Source organism: Plenodomus lingam, assembly GCF_022343315.1.
Source record: "Plenodomus lingam strain CAN1 chromosome Unknown contig_14, whole genome shotgun sequence".
In the NCBI taxonomy this organism is placed as follows: domain Eukaryota; kingdom Fungi; phylum Ascomycota; class Dothideomycetes; order Pleosporales; family Leptosphaeriaceae; genus Plenodomus; species Plenodomus lingam.
Window position 1 is genome coordinate 1,126,169 of NW_027093932.1, and position 15,741 is coordinate 1,141,909.

Here is a 15,741-nt window from a genome sequence, read left to right on the forward strand (position 1 = left end):
CATTCAATGCACGTCCCACGACCTTCCACCCCCAATTCATGTTACTCTGTCACCAAAGTCATCTACATCAATCCCCTTTGGAACGGATATACTGACCTGACTCGACTCAAAGCCAGAGACTCTATACCAAGAGTGTATCAATAAATGAAAGAAATGATCCGGCCACGCACGCACGCCCCTTGAACCAACATCAACACGGTCACGTAGTTCCCCCTGCCCCCTTGGGTGACACAGGTTCACTCCCCGTTTCCCGCCCATCCTCGCTTGGTTTTGGCGTCCCAGCTCGAATAATCTTATCCACGTAATCCATCGAACTCGTCTCTGACTCCCCCTCTTGACCCAGCTTGACGCTCTCCATCTCCGCCGCCACCTCACCCGTCCCCGTCGTCGATGGTCGTGTTTGCGTCGACATGGCACCTGCATCCTCCTCATCACTAAAACTCGATGCATCGCTCAATTCTGGACTGTCGAGATTCTGCAAATGTGGACTCTTCATCAAGAAGCCGGGACTCTTTGGGTCTTCTGGCAGCGCGCTCGCACCGTTTTCCGCCTCATCATCGCTGCTATCTCGAGCACGCGCCACTTGTGCCAATGGGTGAGTTTCCGTTGTCGGTTTCGGTGTCGTGGCTGCTCCTGGTACTGCAGACGCCTCCTCCTCATTCGCAAAGAAGCTGTTTCGCGGACTGTTGACGTCGTATAGGCTCTCGCTCTTGGCAAGAATGTCGCGATAGCCTTGTCTGTCGGGGTCGTTGGCGCGCTTATTACGGGCCTTGTCGCGTTTCGTCGTGGGTCGCACGACGATGACGGGAACGGGCGAGTGTTGGAGACAGTACTTGGAGACACTACCTGGCAGTAGACCCTGGAAGCCGCCCAGACTTTTGCCTCGAGTTCCAACAACGAGAATGGCAGGTTCGTAAAGGTTGATCTATTCCATGTCAGGTGAGCACTCGTACGACAAGGAAACCAAGCATACCATGTCGTCTATGACCTTGTTCACTTTGCCTATGGAAAACTCTAGAATCAGATTGATGGCCTTGTTGTCGTGATTGCGGTTTTGTATGTCGTTCATGGTGGCCTCTGCCTCTGTGCGGTAGCGCCCCGTCTCGACGCTGCGGTCCCCTGCAATGGCATCTTCCTTTTCCACGACGCGCAGGCATACTATCTCATCGCCGTCGTCGACTAGCTCGTTGATGAGCCATTGGAGGGCATAGACCGAGTATTCATTCTCGTCAAAACCGCAGAGAAAGGTTCGTGATCGCTTGGTGTATTCGTAGTCCTTGTGCTTCCTGATGAGAGTAAAGGAGCTCTCCTCGATGAAGTCGGCGGGCTTGTCAAACGTGTCAAAGGAGACGCGGGGTTGGAAGACACTGGGACGGGAGCAGTCAGTATACGGGCCAGCATCTGGGTGAGGTGCAGAAGACGAACAGGCAGGGCGTAGTACTCTACCGTGCGCGTGCGGGGGACGAATACGAGGAAAGACTTACGGAGGCGGCGGCGGACTCGACAGCCTCCTCTTCTCCCTAGGCTTCGGATTGCCCCTCGGCAGCGACGTGTTACGATGTGCCAGAAACTGAATCGAGGGGCGGCGCGGCTCCTCGTTGTCCTTTGCGCCAGTGGGCAGCAATAGCGGGCTCACCCTGTACTGCGCTGTAGGAGATGCAGGGGAGGCAGGTTGTAACGTGGGGGAGCCGCCCATGCTGGCTGGCATGCTGGGTGGGGTGAAGGAGGATGGCGAGCACTGGGCCACGAGGACGGTGGACAAGCCCAATGGTAGGCGTGCAAGGCGAGTAAAGGGTTGAGTCAGGCACTCAAGGTTGGCCGGCAGCGTGGGAGAGGCGTGATCGGTGGTGCTGCACAACTAACCAGGTGCTGTCGTTGGGGGAGGGGAGAGGCTTGGCGCGGGGGAGCTGATGCGCGGGGTAGCAGTGAATGAAAGGATGGACACGATGGCACGTAATTGTGGGCGATAAGGTAGGTAAACAGCGAAGGGGTTCGGCTCAAGGATGGCGGGGACGTGTGTGATGTGGTGTGGTGTGGTGTGGTGTTGTGAAGAGAGGGTTCTGCATGGTATGGTAGGTAGGTATGTAGTTTGCCTACCACGGTTACCTACCTAGTTACCCTAGAGGCAGCCAAGTCCAGCAAGAGGGCATGAGGCCCATTCATGTCGACGAGGCCCAAACCTCGTTGGAAGCGGCCCGCATCCCGCTCTGCTTGGCCGTCTTGGTGCCCAGCTGGTGGTCTCCAGGACTTCCAAGGTTGTCTTCAAGTTTCTCTACATGCTAGTACATACTGTAACTCAATCTACCCTGTGCCCTATCCTACCCGACCTACCATCTTTACGCTATCTGTCTACCTCTCGGGCTACATATGATGAGCCTGCGACATCCTCGTCTGCATCATGCGACTCGCATGTGTGACAGTGACCAATCCAGGATCACGTTAAGAGATGGAGTACAAAAGACGAAAGCCATACAAAAGCATGAAGCACGAAAGACGGGTAGGTATCGGTACGTACACTAATAGCCCGGCTCCGTCATTCGCGCATGTGAAATAGAAATGTCCATCTACACCGTATATCGGATACAGTATTTCTTCTGCCCCTCGCTCTTCTTCCCGGCTCTTCTGCAATCCTACTACGATAGGGAGAATGTGCTGCAAATACACTTGGAGTTATTGTTACTATAATACGAGTTAGATAAAAAAAACACTGCACAATCGATGTTGTACAAGAAGCTGTTGCTTTACCCCCTCTATTAGTAATACAAAATCCATAGTCATGGGGATAGCCAGCCATTAGCCTAGAGTAGCACCGACCCAGACATGGAGTCGTTCGTTGGGCAACTTTGAGCAGAATAGTTCACTCTACATTATACCATATCCTGTACTTTTCATGACCCGCACGTACCTTGCTGGGATGTCTTTAGCTGGCTATTTACAGGCCTTGCGCGGAATACATGGACATTTGGACTTTGCTGATCTGGAGCCTTAGCGAGTTGTATCCATGCTAGAGCTGCATCCAAGATCAAAGAATTGTCGCCAAGGACAGCCAAAAGTGTTTGTAGAGTTTTCATCTAGCACCGAATCGAGAAGAGGAAAAGTCAGTCGTCGAGAGTTGAGCAATATCAACACTTTCCATGGTAGCATTCTTTGTATCCTTCTACATAGCAGCATAAAATCTACAATATTAGGACAGCGTTGTAAGGCAATTTCAGAGCCTTAGCTTCCCTGATGATGCTTAGGCAAGGCATTATCTGGAGTTCGTGAGGATCGTCAACATCTCATGTTTCGGTTGGCGCCAGAAGTGCCTAACCCTTTTGGCCATGCTTCAAGAAGTACTACGTCTAGGCAAGACACCGTCCAACTCCCCATATGAACACATGCGGTCAGCACGACATCCACACAGCACCACAAGCTAGTGGTTAGACATTCTAAACCAGAGACTTGACTTCCCCTGCCGTAGCCTTGCCAGCACCAATCAGACGCTGGGCCTCGTCCTTGAAGATTTGGGTAATCTTGCCAGCATCCTTTTCACCATTGAGCTTGCTCGTCAGCTCGGCCAACTCTTCGTGGTCAATTCTTGAGATGATGAGATCGGCATCATTGAGAGCGGCATCAATCTGGGCAGCAGGAGCATCAGCCGCAGCGTGGAAGTAGTTGGCATCCTTGACTGCGCCACGAACGACACGCTTGTTCTTCTTTGCAGCATTCTTTGCAGCTTCCTTGGCCTTCTTGTTGTCTGCCTTGGCCGCCTTTTCAGCCGCCTCCTTTTCAGCAGCAGCTTTGGCCTCTTCCTCCTTCTTCTTGGCTGCCTCTTCAGCTTCCTTCTTCAGCGCGGCCTCCTTTTCGAGACGGCGCTTATTCTTCTGCGCATTTTCGGCCTGACGGAACATCTTGATGCGCTCATCGAGGGCAAGGCAGTCGTCCACCAACTTACGGAGACGGGCAGTGTCTTCCGTCTTCTTCTTGCGACGAGCGGCCTGGTTCTTGCGTTCAACATGGCGCTTCTGATCACGGCTCTCGCCATCATCTGGCACATCCTCGTCGAGGTATTCAAAGGACCTCCAGCTGTCGAAGTTGTACCAGAAGTTGTAAAAGTGCTCGACCTCTTCCTTGGTTGACTTTGCATTTCCAAGCTTGGGCACCGGCTGCTTGTTGGAGAAGCGACCCTCGGCTTCGAAGACCTTGCCCCAGAGCTTGTAGAAGTTGCCCGACTGCGTCTGCTTCTTCGTCGGTGGCTCCACCTCGGCCGCCTCGTCAACCGAGTCGAACTGCCTCCTGCGGACGGGGTCAGAGAGGACCTCGGTGGCCTTTTGGATGCACTTGAAGAATTGATCGTCTTCTGTTCCACCAGCAGCGGCGCGCTTGTCGGGGTGGTGCTTGAGGACCTTGCGACGGTGGGCACGCTTGATTTGGTCTTCCGTAGCCCTCCAGCGGTAACGAGTTATTCCGAGTACGGCGTAGTGGTCTTGCGACTAGTCATGGTCAGTATATGCGTATGACAGGCCTAGCGTTTGGTGTTGCAGTGAATCGACGTACCTTCCAGTCCTTGGCCTCGCGCTGGAGCAAAACGGGGTCCTCAGGCTCGTCAATGTCGTCAGGGTCCTCTTCCTCGACTTTCTTGACATTGGCCTGGGCCTGGATGCGTTCATCCTCGGAGAAGGTGCGCTGGTGACGCTTCTGTAATGCGACTGTTAGTGAGGAGAAATAGAAATGGGCTGCGAAGGATTGTTGGAGAGTTGGGCATGTTTTGGAGTCGTACTCTGCGGGCATAAGCCAGGAAATGTGGGCCAACGGGCTCAATATTGCGGTCGATGGCCTGGCTGAGTTGGCCAACAGCCTTGAAGTCCTTGTCACCAGCCCAGCCTCCAGGGAGGACTGGAAGTGGCAGTGCAATCTCGACAGTCGACATGGTGCGATATCGTGTTTGCTGTTGTTGTGATGTTCGGTGGTGAGGGCGATGGTGGGGAGGGGGGGGGGGAACTTTGGCAGGCCTTGCAGAAAGCACAATGGAAAAAAAGTTGGGCCGATATTCGCTAGGGCACGAGTCAAGTAAGTCCAGCCGCCCTGCCGCCGCCGCCGCCGCTCGATCGCCCGTTCGTCTCCGCTGGAGGCTAGCGGCCAACCCTCATACGTCTCAGCATAGATAGATGGTGTTTGGTTTGGGTTGGTTTGTCCATGTCACAGCCACCACCACGTCTCTTGAAGCATGCCTTGATTGCCTTGATACATTTCCTTTTTGTACCTATTGCCCTATTGCTGCATCCCTTACCTAGTCATCTCCATCATGTTCCAGGGCCTCCAGGTAAGTGGTGACTCTTTTACGCTCTCATCCTATCCTGTACCTGTCCAGGACTGCAGTAGGCTGATTGGGAGGGCGGAAACTGGCAGCGCATCCGCGGCGCCATTGATCAGAGAATAGCAGAGGAACAGGCACGCCAAAAGGCCACGCAACCAACTGCGCCTGCGCGATCGAGCTCTACCCAACGCCGGTCCACTTCGCGCAACCTTTCGCCTTCGAAACGAACAGTGAAAGCCAAGGATGCAGACGGCAAGACTGCACCAGCTGGCAAAGGCCCCGACCCCTCGGAATTTGACCCCGAGTTCGTCATAGGCGAGGAAGACGATGCACCAAGTCGGAGCGGCACGCCCAAGCCCAAGGAGAAGGCGCAGTCGGCTAACGCTGGCGCAAAGAATGACGACGACACTCAGGATGGGCCAGCTGCCCAAGCAGATGACAAGGCAGACAAGGCGCCAGAACTGTCACCCGAGATTCAGACACGACTACGTAGATTGGACAAGCTAGAACCCAAGTACACTGGTTGGTGAAACATGCCCAAAAGGGCGCCCATGGCTGATGGTTGTCGCAGAACTCCTCCGCTCGTACCGCATCGCACATGCCCGCATTGGTGCGATCGAGACGTTTGAAAGCTCCCTCCGCGAATACACGCCCCTCACCTCTATTGCCGATTCTGCCGCCTTTGTCGAATACCTCGGTCAACTGAATGTCAAGAGTGACATGCTCATGGAGGAGTTGAAGCGTGTCTCCAAGGAGCGTGATGAGATCAAGAAGCAGGCGGAAGAAGCAGAGCAGCGGGCCAAGGCAGCCGAGGAAAAAGTCGAGACAATGAAATCGCAGCCATCTACGGCTTCAGAGAGCGTTCAAGATGACTCTACAACCCAGACGGAATCTACAGCACCCTCCACAACGTCCAAGCAGACGGAAAGGACGGATGAAACGGAGGAATTCTTCTCTTATGACAGTGAGCTGCCCCGCCTGCAGTCGCAATTGCAAGAGAGCGAGGAGAAGATCGGGAAGCTCGAGGAGGAGAATAAATCGCTGAAGAATGAACTGGCTACCGCACAAGATTCTGCAGAATCCTTCATGAAGAACCTGGAAACGACTACAAATGATCTCAATTCATTCAAAGATACGCACCAGCAACTACAACGCGAGGCAGACGAGCGGGAGAAGGAGCTAAGTGCTACGATTGCAGATCTCCAGTCGCGAGTGGAAAGCGCAGAACAGGGATTGGCAACGCACAAATCTATCCACGAGCAAGACGAAAAGGCCATGGCCGAGCTCAAGCAGAAACTCGAAAAGGCGACCCAAGAGCTGCAAGAGCTGCATGCAGAAAAAGGCGAAAAGATTGTGGAAGACGATCAAATACAATTGTTGAGAGAACAGCTCAAGACAATCGAGGCTGAATTAGCTAACCTACGCGAAACACACAGCAAGGCCGAGAAGCGCAATGAGACTATGAATGGTCTGATGGCGAAATTGCGAGAGCAACTCAAGGATACGGAAGCGAAGCGTGACAGCGCCTTGGTGGATCTCCAAAGGATGCAAAAGGAGTTGGAAGCTGTCAACAAGGCTAAGGCGACTAGTCCGGCATCTGCCTCGCCACGACCACAGCTGGCGGCTCCACAACCCGTTCTATCTGCAGCACAGAAGAAGAGGAATAAGAAAAAGGGCAAAGGCGCAAAGGGAGCAGAGGCGGGTGCTGCTACTCCAGAGGCCACGCCAAGCGAGGCGGGAGACAGCAATGGCCTTCTCAGTCCTCGCGATGCGGAGTTCTCGCAGTCTCAAGCGGAGGATGCACAGAAGAGGATTGCTGAACTCAAATCGGAGTTGGAAGAAAAGGTGGCCGCCATGGAGACGCTTCAGGCCGAGATGGACCAAAAGGCATCTTCCATGGAGATATTGAGGAAGAAGTTGAAGGATCAAGACGACATGCAAGAGGAGATTGATACGCTGCGGCAAGATCTTCTGGACTTTGGCTCTGAGCATACAGAAGCAAAGGACAAGGTGAAGCAGCTACAGGCTGAAAAATCGGCCCTGCAAGAGAGTCTGGCCAAGCTCGAGGCGGAGATTGCTGAACTACGTACGGGCAAAACTGCACACGAAAGCTCGCAGCAGGAGCGAGAAAGACTGACTGCCGAGTTCGAGCAGCTTCAATCCAAGGTGGATTCATTACAAACAGACCTGTCGATTGCTGAAAAGCTAGCTGCGTCGCGGTTCAAGGATGTCACAGACATGCGAGAAGTATTGCAAAAGGCACAGCCCGAACTAACCTCGCTACGCAAAGAAGTCGCCGAGCTACGGTTGAGCAAGGAGGAGTTGTCGGCAGAGACGGCCAAAGTGCGAAGACTCGAAGGCCGTGAAAAGGATCTCAAGTCGGAGATTGCCAGCTACAAAGCGCAACTGTCAGACAAGGAGGGCGACGTCAAGGCTCTGCAAGAAAAGATGAAGCAAGAGACGACGCAAAGACAGGCACTGGAAGAGACGAATCGCAAAATCCAGCGCGATCTTCAAAAGTCGGAAGTGGAGCGCAAAGACGTCCTGGAAAGCCGGGATGGGTTGAGCAAAGAGTTGAGCAAGGCACAAGAGGAGCTCAAGATGGCACGCAGCAAGGTATTGGCTCTGGAAGAAGAAGTAGCGAAACTGAAGCGCGAAGCGGATGGGCTGCGTGATGAGATTCAGCTCAAGACGGCGCAGTATAGTAGCGCGCAAGAGTTGATGAATAGCATGCAAGATCAGACGCAAGAGATGAGCACGCAGATGAAGGAAGTGCGCAGCAAGAGCGAGAGTCTGGAAGAGGAACTGGCGGATGCTCATCGACTTTTGAGCGAACGTGGACGCGAAGCCGAGACGATGCGACGACTACTCAACGAGGCTCAAGGGCGAGCGGAGGGTCGGATACGGGAGATGCAAGAACGGTTGGATGTGGCGGTGGAAGAGCGGGAGCGGGCGGAAGAACAAGCCAGCACGTTTGGGCGGCGACGAGCGCGGGAATTGGAAGAACTCAAGCAAAAGGTTCGCGATGCTGAACGGGCGCAAGCCCGGGCGGTCGAGGACAAGGAGGAGCTGGCAGCAGCGGAAAAGGAGCTTCGACGACAAAGAGACGAGTTTGAGAGGAAAGCAGGGCAGGCCAGGGAAGAGGTGGTGGAAGTACGATCTGCCATGGGTCAGCTGCGGGATGCGCTTGACGAGGTGGAAAAGCAGGCGCGCGAGTTGGAGAAGGAGAAGAATGAGGTGCGGCGTGCGTTTGACGAGACTCAAGGTCGGTTGGAGAAGGTACAAAAGTCGGGCAAGGTAGGTGGAGGTCCAGGTTGGATGATGTTGAAGTGATCTCATCTGACTTTGTAACAGATGATGTCTGAGGAGCTTCGGGCGCTCAAAGCTCGCGGCGGTGAATCGACTACGACGGCAACGACGACAACGATGGGCCCCTCTTCGCGTACGTCGGTGGAGTCGTCACGGTCCCGAATGGTGTCGCCTGCACCCGGCCGGCCTGGTACGGCGGGTGGGAGCGGGGAGGCGATGGACTATGTCTACCTCAAGAACGTGCTGCTGCAATTCCTCGAGCAACGGGACAAGAAGCACCAGCAGCAGCTGATTCCGGTGCTGGCCATGTTGCTGCACTTTGACAAAACGGACGAGCAGAAATGGATGGCTGCGGTGTCGGCCAAGTGATGAGGATGCAGAGAAGCAACAAGCTTGTGGGTTGGGGGTTATTTGCATAGCGACGGATGTTATTTATTTTCAATTTCTTTCCTTTTTGTTCTGCAAAGAGGGTGTATTTGTAAGTGTAGAGTATAGGTAATGTGTTGAGTTGTGGTGGAGTTTGGGGGGGGGGGGGAGTCAGTGAGTGTAGATGGTGTAGTTCTTGGTGGTGGTGGTGGTGGTGGTGGTAGTGGATAGAGGGGTGGGTATATACTATGATGTGGACCAATGACATGTGCCGTGTCTTCTTCATCCTCATCCTCTTCCTCTTTGTCTTCTTCTTGAATCTTCTCGTGTTACCATGTATATGCAAAAGAGGACACGGCGTTTGTGCTATCCATCGCCAGCTAAGCTGTCACGTGAAGGTGAAAGCGATGCATGTGTGCCATAGAAATGGAGGGGGGGCGGAAGTGATGTCATGGACGGGCCAGCCCACTTGTGCTCACTCGTGGGCTTGCCAGGTAGAGTGAAGCCAACCTACCGGGAACTCTAGAAGCCGCGAATTTCAAGGCAGGATTCCGTCACCGTCGACATTGCGTTGCACTCTTCCTTTTCTACCATATCTCATATCTCGTCCAGCCAGCCAGCCAGCCAGCCAGCCATCCAGCGATCCATCATTCATCTAGCCTCTCTTCACACCAATTCTCCGACGGGAGCCAAGACTGCAATCAGCCAGCAAACTGTTTTGGCACGCTGCAGGTGAGCAGCACGCCGTTTGCCCGTTTCGTAGCGAAGCGAATCAATCGAATTCAGGAGAGCGAGAGAGCGAGAGAGAGAGAGAGAGAGAGAGAGAGAGACAGAGAGAGAAAGGAAGCCTACTATTTCTGCTGTTTCCCGCGACGTCACAGCTTTTGGTCTGGTGTTTGGTTAGCCGACGAATTGGGGGAACGAGGGGGAAGCACGCTAAAGTTGGCCGCCACTCTTGTCTCAACTCGCAATTGGAAGAAATCGCATGAGGCAGCGCGACACACAACCGCACAAGAAAGCCCACACGCACACACGCACACACAGACACACAGACACACGCACGCACGCACGCACGCACGCACACACGCCCTTGCCACCTCCCTCGTCGTCCAAGTCGTCGTCGTAGTTGTTGTTGCTGTTCTTGGTGGTGGTGTCGTTGTTGTTGTCAGTTGTCGTGGTCACAAATTAATCGACGGCGCCTCTTCCCCTCGTCCTGACCTGACCTGCCATCATCCATCACTCTTGTTCTTCTAGGTCTAGGTCTAGGTCTAGGTACCGGTAGAGGAGGAGACGAGCGCAAAGGGGGCCCATGACCGCTGCCCAACGCCTTGTCAGGACCAGCGCCGCCTAACATCCCTCCATTTCCATCTTCCCATCCCCCCCCCCCCCACGAGTCTCCCTCGAGAGTGCCCGCCACCAACCCCACCTCTCTCTTCCTTCCACCCCTCCCCGCTCCTCCCCCTTCCCCTCCCCATCTCTCTCCCTCTCTCCCGCCCAGTTACACGGCAACAGCCGTCAGCCGTCAGCCACAACCCAGGCCAGCGAGCGCGCGGGGCAACGAAACAGAGACCTACAAAAGGCGGGCAGGATGAACGGTACCGATATGAAGAAGGCGGCCATCAACAAGGCCAAGCAGGTTGCACAGGCGGCCAATGGCAGCGCCGGCAAGAAGCGCCGGAAGGGCCAGGACCTCAAGCCCATCATCACCACGGAGCAGCAGCAGCAGCAGCAGGGCGCCGCAGGTCAAAATGCATCGCCGCATTCGACGGGCTCCCACGCTAACAAGTGCGTCTCTTTTCTTCTTCTTTTTTCTTACTCCCTCCCTCACTGTTCCCTTTCACTGGGATGGCTCGCCCCATTCCTAGTCGTCATGGTCCAGATGCAGAGTTGGCTGCAGCAGAATCTCGTCAACTGGAGTGACTCGTGTATCCAAGAAGTCGCAGCGCCGCGCCGTCACTCATCATGATATCCTTGCTTAACCCTCCTTCTCGTACTAAACTAACAAAAACCCCGCAGTGCTCACAACAACAACAACAATAATAATAACAGCAACAACTCGCCCCTCAACCAACATAAGATGTACGGCAGCCAGCTAAGCCATTCGCCCGACTCGTCGTCTTCCTCCGTAGACGAGGCAGACAACACGGCCGACGAAGAAGACTCGGAAGACTACTGCAAGGGCGGCTATCACCCTGTCCAGGTCGGCGAAGAATACAAGGATGGCAAGTACACGATTGTGCGCAAACTAGGTTGGGGCCACTTCTCTACCGTCTGGCTCTCGCGCGACAACACCAACGGCAAGCATGTCGCCCTCAAAGTCGTCCGCTCGGCCGCCCACTACACCGAGACCGCCCTCGACGAAATCAAGCTGCTCAAAAAGGTCGTCGAGGCCAACGTCAACCACCCCGGCCGTAAACACGTCGTCAGCCTGCTCGACTCCTTCAATCACAAAGGGCCCAATGGCGTCCACGTCTGCATGGTCTTTGAAGTTCTGGGTGAGAACCTGCTGGGGCTCATCAAGCGCTGGAACCACCGGGGCATCCCGATGCCGCTGGTCAAGCAAATCACAAAGCAGGTCCTCTTGGGCCTCGACTACCTCCACCGCGAATGCGGCATCATCCACACCGACCTGAAGCCCGAAAACGTCCTCATCGAGATTGGCGACGTCGAGCAGATTGTCAAGACCCATGTCAAGGATGAGCCCAAGAAAAAGGACAGTGACGACAGCGGTCGTAACGGCAGGCGGAGACGGAGGACCCTCATCACAGGCAGCCAGCCGCTTCCGAGCCCGCTCAATGCCAGCTTCAACCACGCAGACATCAACAGCTTCCCAGGTATGGGAAGCACCTCGAGTCTCAACAAGATTGTCAATCAAGGCACAGGTAAAGATTCCCCCACGAGTACTCCGACTCCCACCACTTCTCAAGACGGCCTTGTAATGAGTGGTGCTCTAGCAACTTCCTCCTCGGCATCCTCCTCCAACCCCGCCTCGAACCTCTCCATGGCAGAACGGCTTGGCTTGAAAGCCAATGCAAGCGAAGACGACGTGCAGAAACAGCGGGAAAAGACGGCGTAAGTCTCTGGCCTCTTTGGTCATGGATCCCTCCGCATCATGGACTAACCTGGCTAGCGACCTCCTCACAAAAGAAGTATCAGGCATCAACCTGGACCAACCCACGAGTGCACCTGCCAAATCAGAACTCGAAGAATCGACAGACAAGGCGTTTGAGACGATATCCGTCAAGATTGCGGATCTCGGTAATGCATGCTGGGTCGGCCATCACTTCACAAACGACATTCAAACACGGCAGTATAGGTCGCCAGAAGTCATACTGGGCAGCAAATGGGGTGCCAGTACCGATGTCTGGAGTATGGCTGCGATGGTAGGTGACAAAAGTACGCGTCTTGTCAACCCTCATGTTACTGACCGACTTCACAGACCTTTGAACTCATCACAGGCGATTACCTCTTCGATCCCCAATCCGGCACCAAATACGGCAAAGACGATGACCACATTGCACAAATCATCGAACTCCTCGGCACCTTTCCGAAATCCCTCTGCCTATCCGGAAAATGGAGCCAAGAAATCTTCAACCGCAAGGGCGAACTGCGCAACATTCACCGCTTGCGACACTGGGCGCTCCCCGATGTCCTGCACGAAAAATACCACTTTCCGGCCGAAGAGAGCAAAAAGGTGGCAGACTTTTTGCTTCCCATGCTGGAGTTGCTTCCTGTCGACCGGGCGAATGCAGGGGGCATGGCGGGACATGAATGGTTGAAGGATACCAAGGGTATGGAGAATGTGGATTTGGGCATTCCGGTGGGGAGTAAAGGCGAGGGAATCGAGGGCTGGGCTACCGAGGTGAAGAAGACGAGGTAGTGGTAGTGGTAGTTTTGTGGCATCTTTTTTGCTCTTGTTGTTGTACCTTCATGATTTGGGTGTAGTGTGGTGGGGGGTCTGGGTGTATGGGCTTTTATTTTTGTGGTGGTTTGCAGTGATTGTCGTAAGGGAAAGAAGGGAGGGAGGGAGGAAGGAAGAAAGGAAGGGAGGAAGGAAGGAAAGGCCGAAGCTGTGTTTTGTATTACTGAATCATGACCTCGTGATGTGAGGAAGAATTGTATGGTCACTGGTTAGGGCTGATGGTGGTGGTGGTGGTGGTGGCTGGACAGAGCCGTTTGTTGTCTTTGCAGACTGCACTGCACTACGCGTAGAAGAGAGAAGTAGAAATGTGGGGTCTGGGGTCGAGGATGAGAATGAGGATGAGGATGAGGATGAGGATGAGGATGAGGATGAGGATGAGGATGAGGATAAGGATGTAGGGTGTAGAAATGGAGTGGAGTGATGATGATGATGAGGTTGATAATAACAGTGGTGATGATGTAATTTAGCATTTATACATATATACTGTGTGTATGTTAGTATTATATATATCTTTATCCCTATCCTTAACTAAAACTCCACTAAACCGCAAATCTCTGCTCTATGTAAAAGCGAGTATTAACGTATATAGCATATCCTAGGCTATCTGTGCATAATATACACATTCTAGTGAAACAGGGAGGACGGGAATTGTTTTGCTAGTTTTTCTTATCCCTTTTCTTTTCTTTACGTTGCATTAAAGATGAACTAAATAACATTAAATATATAACTTGGTATAACCCTACACAAACCTACCCTATAGAAACCACTATAGCTACAGGATATAGACTAGGGTAAAAGCAGATGGAAAGTAATACACCCAAGCCAAGAAAACAACACCCGATCAACATGACAAAACCAGCCAAAACACCCAGAATACGATATCAGAAATCACAATGAAAATACGCAGATTTTGGTATTACAACGCCATCTCCCCCTATCTATATATTTTAATCTCATTTCATAGACATGGCAAAACCCTTCCATCCACGCACCTTTTTTAACCTACCTACTCGCCATCCACGACTCGACTCACCCTCATTCCAACTTTCTCACCCGCACCACCTCCCCACCACCACCACCACCACCACGATTCCCCAGCCCAAAAATCCCCTAACCCACATAGGAGTACTCTATACAACCCCTCTTCTGCACGACATCACACATCACACATCACACCCCCCGTATCCCTAACTTAGCCCCAGCCACACCATATGTCAAGGAACGCGGGGGACGGAGGCGGCCAATCGTCTACGCGGATGCAGCGACGCCGAGGCTTGGGTGGAACTGGGCAGTGGAGGGGAGGGGAAGGGGGAGGGATAGTAGCTTGGGATGGGGAAGAGGAAGGGGGTATAAAGAGAGGGGGTGGTGGTGTGTGGAATGAGTATTGGGAAGATAATGCCGAGGTTTTTTGGGATACTGGGTATGACTACGGTTTCTTGTTTGGATGCAAAGGGACGTTTATTTTATCCGTGGGTTTGAGTACTACTGTACTACCGTACCACCATACCACCTACTTGATAGTGGATTCAAATATCCGACACGCGGCCTAGCGGGGAGGAAAAAGAAGAGATTTGCGTTTGTTCTTTTATTGTTGTTTCTTCTTGTGTCTGTCGTTTCATTCATGTATCGGCTGGGTGATCAAGTAATATTTTTTCAAGCAAGTAGGATAGATTGCTTTTATGCTGACGGCTGACCGTACAGGATATCGTCGTTTGTCGCCTGCTGCTGGGCCTGTTTGAAGCGGGTTTCTTTCCGGGCTGTGTATATCTCATCTCGTGCTGGTATACGCGGTTTGAAGTCCAGAAACGACTTGTGGCTTTCTACAGCATCAACATCTTGGCCAACGGCTTTGGCTCGATTCTGGCGTACGGATGCATGACGCTCAGCGGTAAGAATGGGTGGCTCGGTTGGCGATGGTAAGACAATATTTCACACTGAACATCACCAGAACCAGTCACTGACTTCCATCCAGGATCTTCATCATCAACGGCGCAATGACCATGTTCCTCGCCGTCCTGGGCCGTCTCTTAATTGTCGACTTCCCAGACAAAGTCCACAAGTCTCGCATGCCCTTCCTTAAGCCCAGCGAAGTCAAGGCCATTCAAGACAAGCTGGAACGCGATCGTCACGATTCCGAGTACGACAAGCTGACCGTAGCCAAGTTTCTTGAAGCTTGCACACGATGGCAACTCTGGGCATTCGCCATGAAGTTCTTCGCCGTGACCACCATTGTCTATGCCCTCGCTTTCTTCATGCCCATTATCCTGCAAGGCTCGCTGGGTTACAGTGTCAAGAAGACATTTCTCATGTCTGCGCCGCCGGCATGTGCCGCGGTTCCCTGGGTCATGTTTTGCTCGTGGGCAGCCGACAAGTGGCGCACACGCTCCTTATTCATCATCCTGAACGCGTTGGTTGGCATCATCGGCCTTATGATCGTGGCATACGCGACGAATGGCGAGGCCCGCTACTTTGGCATATTCATGGGGCTTGCAGGCGCGAATGCCAATATTCCGCCAGCGTTGGCGTGGCAAGCAAACAACATTCGTGGGCAAAGCTTGCGAATGTAAGTACAATTCCCTTGCACTGACCTTGCAATACTGACTTCTTCAGGGTGGCATCTGGTCTTCAGGTCGGATTCGGCGCGGTTGGTGGCATCTATGCGTCGACCGTCTTCATGGAGAAGGATGCTCCGGCGTACAGGACTGGGTTGTGGGCCGTCACAGGCGCTCAGCTGTATCTCATCTTGTCCACATGTTTGATGCTGCTGCACTACTGCCGGCAGAACAAAAAGGCAAATCGTGGCGAAATCATTCTCGAGGGATTGGACAGCTTCAGATATACATACTAG

At 53.4% G+C, this 15,741-nt stretch overlaps 5 protein-coding genes across 5 annotated transcripts; 3 read left to right on the forward strand and 2 right to left on the reverse strand.

The window, feature by feature from the left end:
• Nucleotides 1–199: 199 nt before the first annotated feature.
• IAQ61_002459 (uncharacterized protein) lies at nucleotides 200–1,708 on the reverse strand (the record flags this gene model as incomplete). Its single annotated transcript, XM_003834309.2, has 3 exons — nucleotides 200–925; nucleotides 974–1,367; nucleotides 1,485–1,708. 3 exons carry the CDS (start codon nucleotides 1,706–1,708, stop codon nucleotides 200–202), a joined length of 1,344 nt encoding a protein of 447 aa, XP_003834357.2.
• A 1,720-nt stretch (nucleotides 1,709–3,428) lies between these two features.
• Nucleotides 3,429–4,909, reverse strand: IAQ61_002460 (uncharacterized protein; the record flags this gene model as incomplete). The annotated part of the gene is made up of 3 exons (XM_066095555.1): nucleotides 3,429–4,472; nucleotides 4,537–4,677; nucleotides 4,760–4,909. 3 exons carry the CDS (start codon nucleotides 4,907–4,909, stop codon nucleotides 3,429–3,431), a joined length of 1,335 nt encoding a protein of 444 aa, XP_065954391.1.
• Nucleotides 4,910–5,284: 375 nt separating this feature from the next.
• Nucleotides 5,285–8,974, forward strand: IAQ61_002461 (uncharacterized protein; the record flags this gene model as incomplete). The annotated part of the gene is made up of 4 exons (XM_066095556.1): nucleotides 5,285–5,302; nucleotides 5,389–5,818; nucleotides 5,868–8,593; nucleotides 8,651–8,974. The coding sequence occupies 4 exons, from the start codon at nucleotides 5,285–5,287 to the stop codon at nucleotides 8,972–8,974; spliced, it is 3,498 nt and encodes a 1,165-aa protein (XP_065954392.1).
• A 1,585-nt stretch (nucleotides 8,975–10,559) lies between these two features.
• On the forward strand, nucleotides 10,560–12,851 carry IAQ61_002462 (uncharacterized protein; the record flags this gene model as incomplete). Its single annotated transcript, XM_066095557.1, has 5 exons — nucleotides 10,560–10,756; nucleotides 10,988–11,853; nucleotides 11,926–12,043; nucleotides 12,102–12,354; nucleotides 12,411–12,851. 5 exons carry the CDS (start codon nucleotides 10,560–10,562, stop codon nucleotides 12,849–12,851), a joined length of 1,875 nt encoding a protein of 624 aa, XP_065954393.1.
• A 1,244-nt stretch (nucleotides 12,852–14,095) lies between these two features.
• Nucleotides 14,096–15,741, forward strand: IAQ61_002463 (uncharacterized protein; the record flags this gene model as incomplete). The annotated part of the gene is made up of 4 exons (XM_003834316.2): nucleotides 14,096–14,362; nucleotides 14,595–14,809; nucleotides 14,866–15,456; nucleotides 15,504–15,741. Coding segments are annotated over 4 exons (1,311 nt in total), but the record flags the coding sequence as incomplete, so codon positions are not given.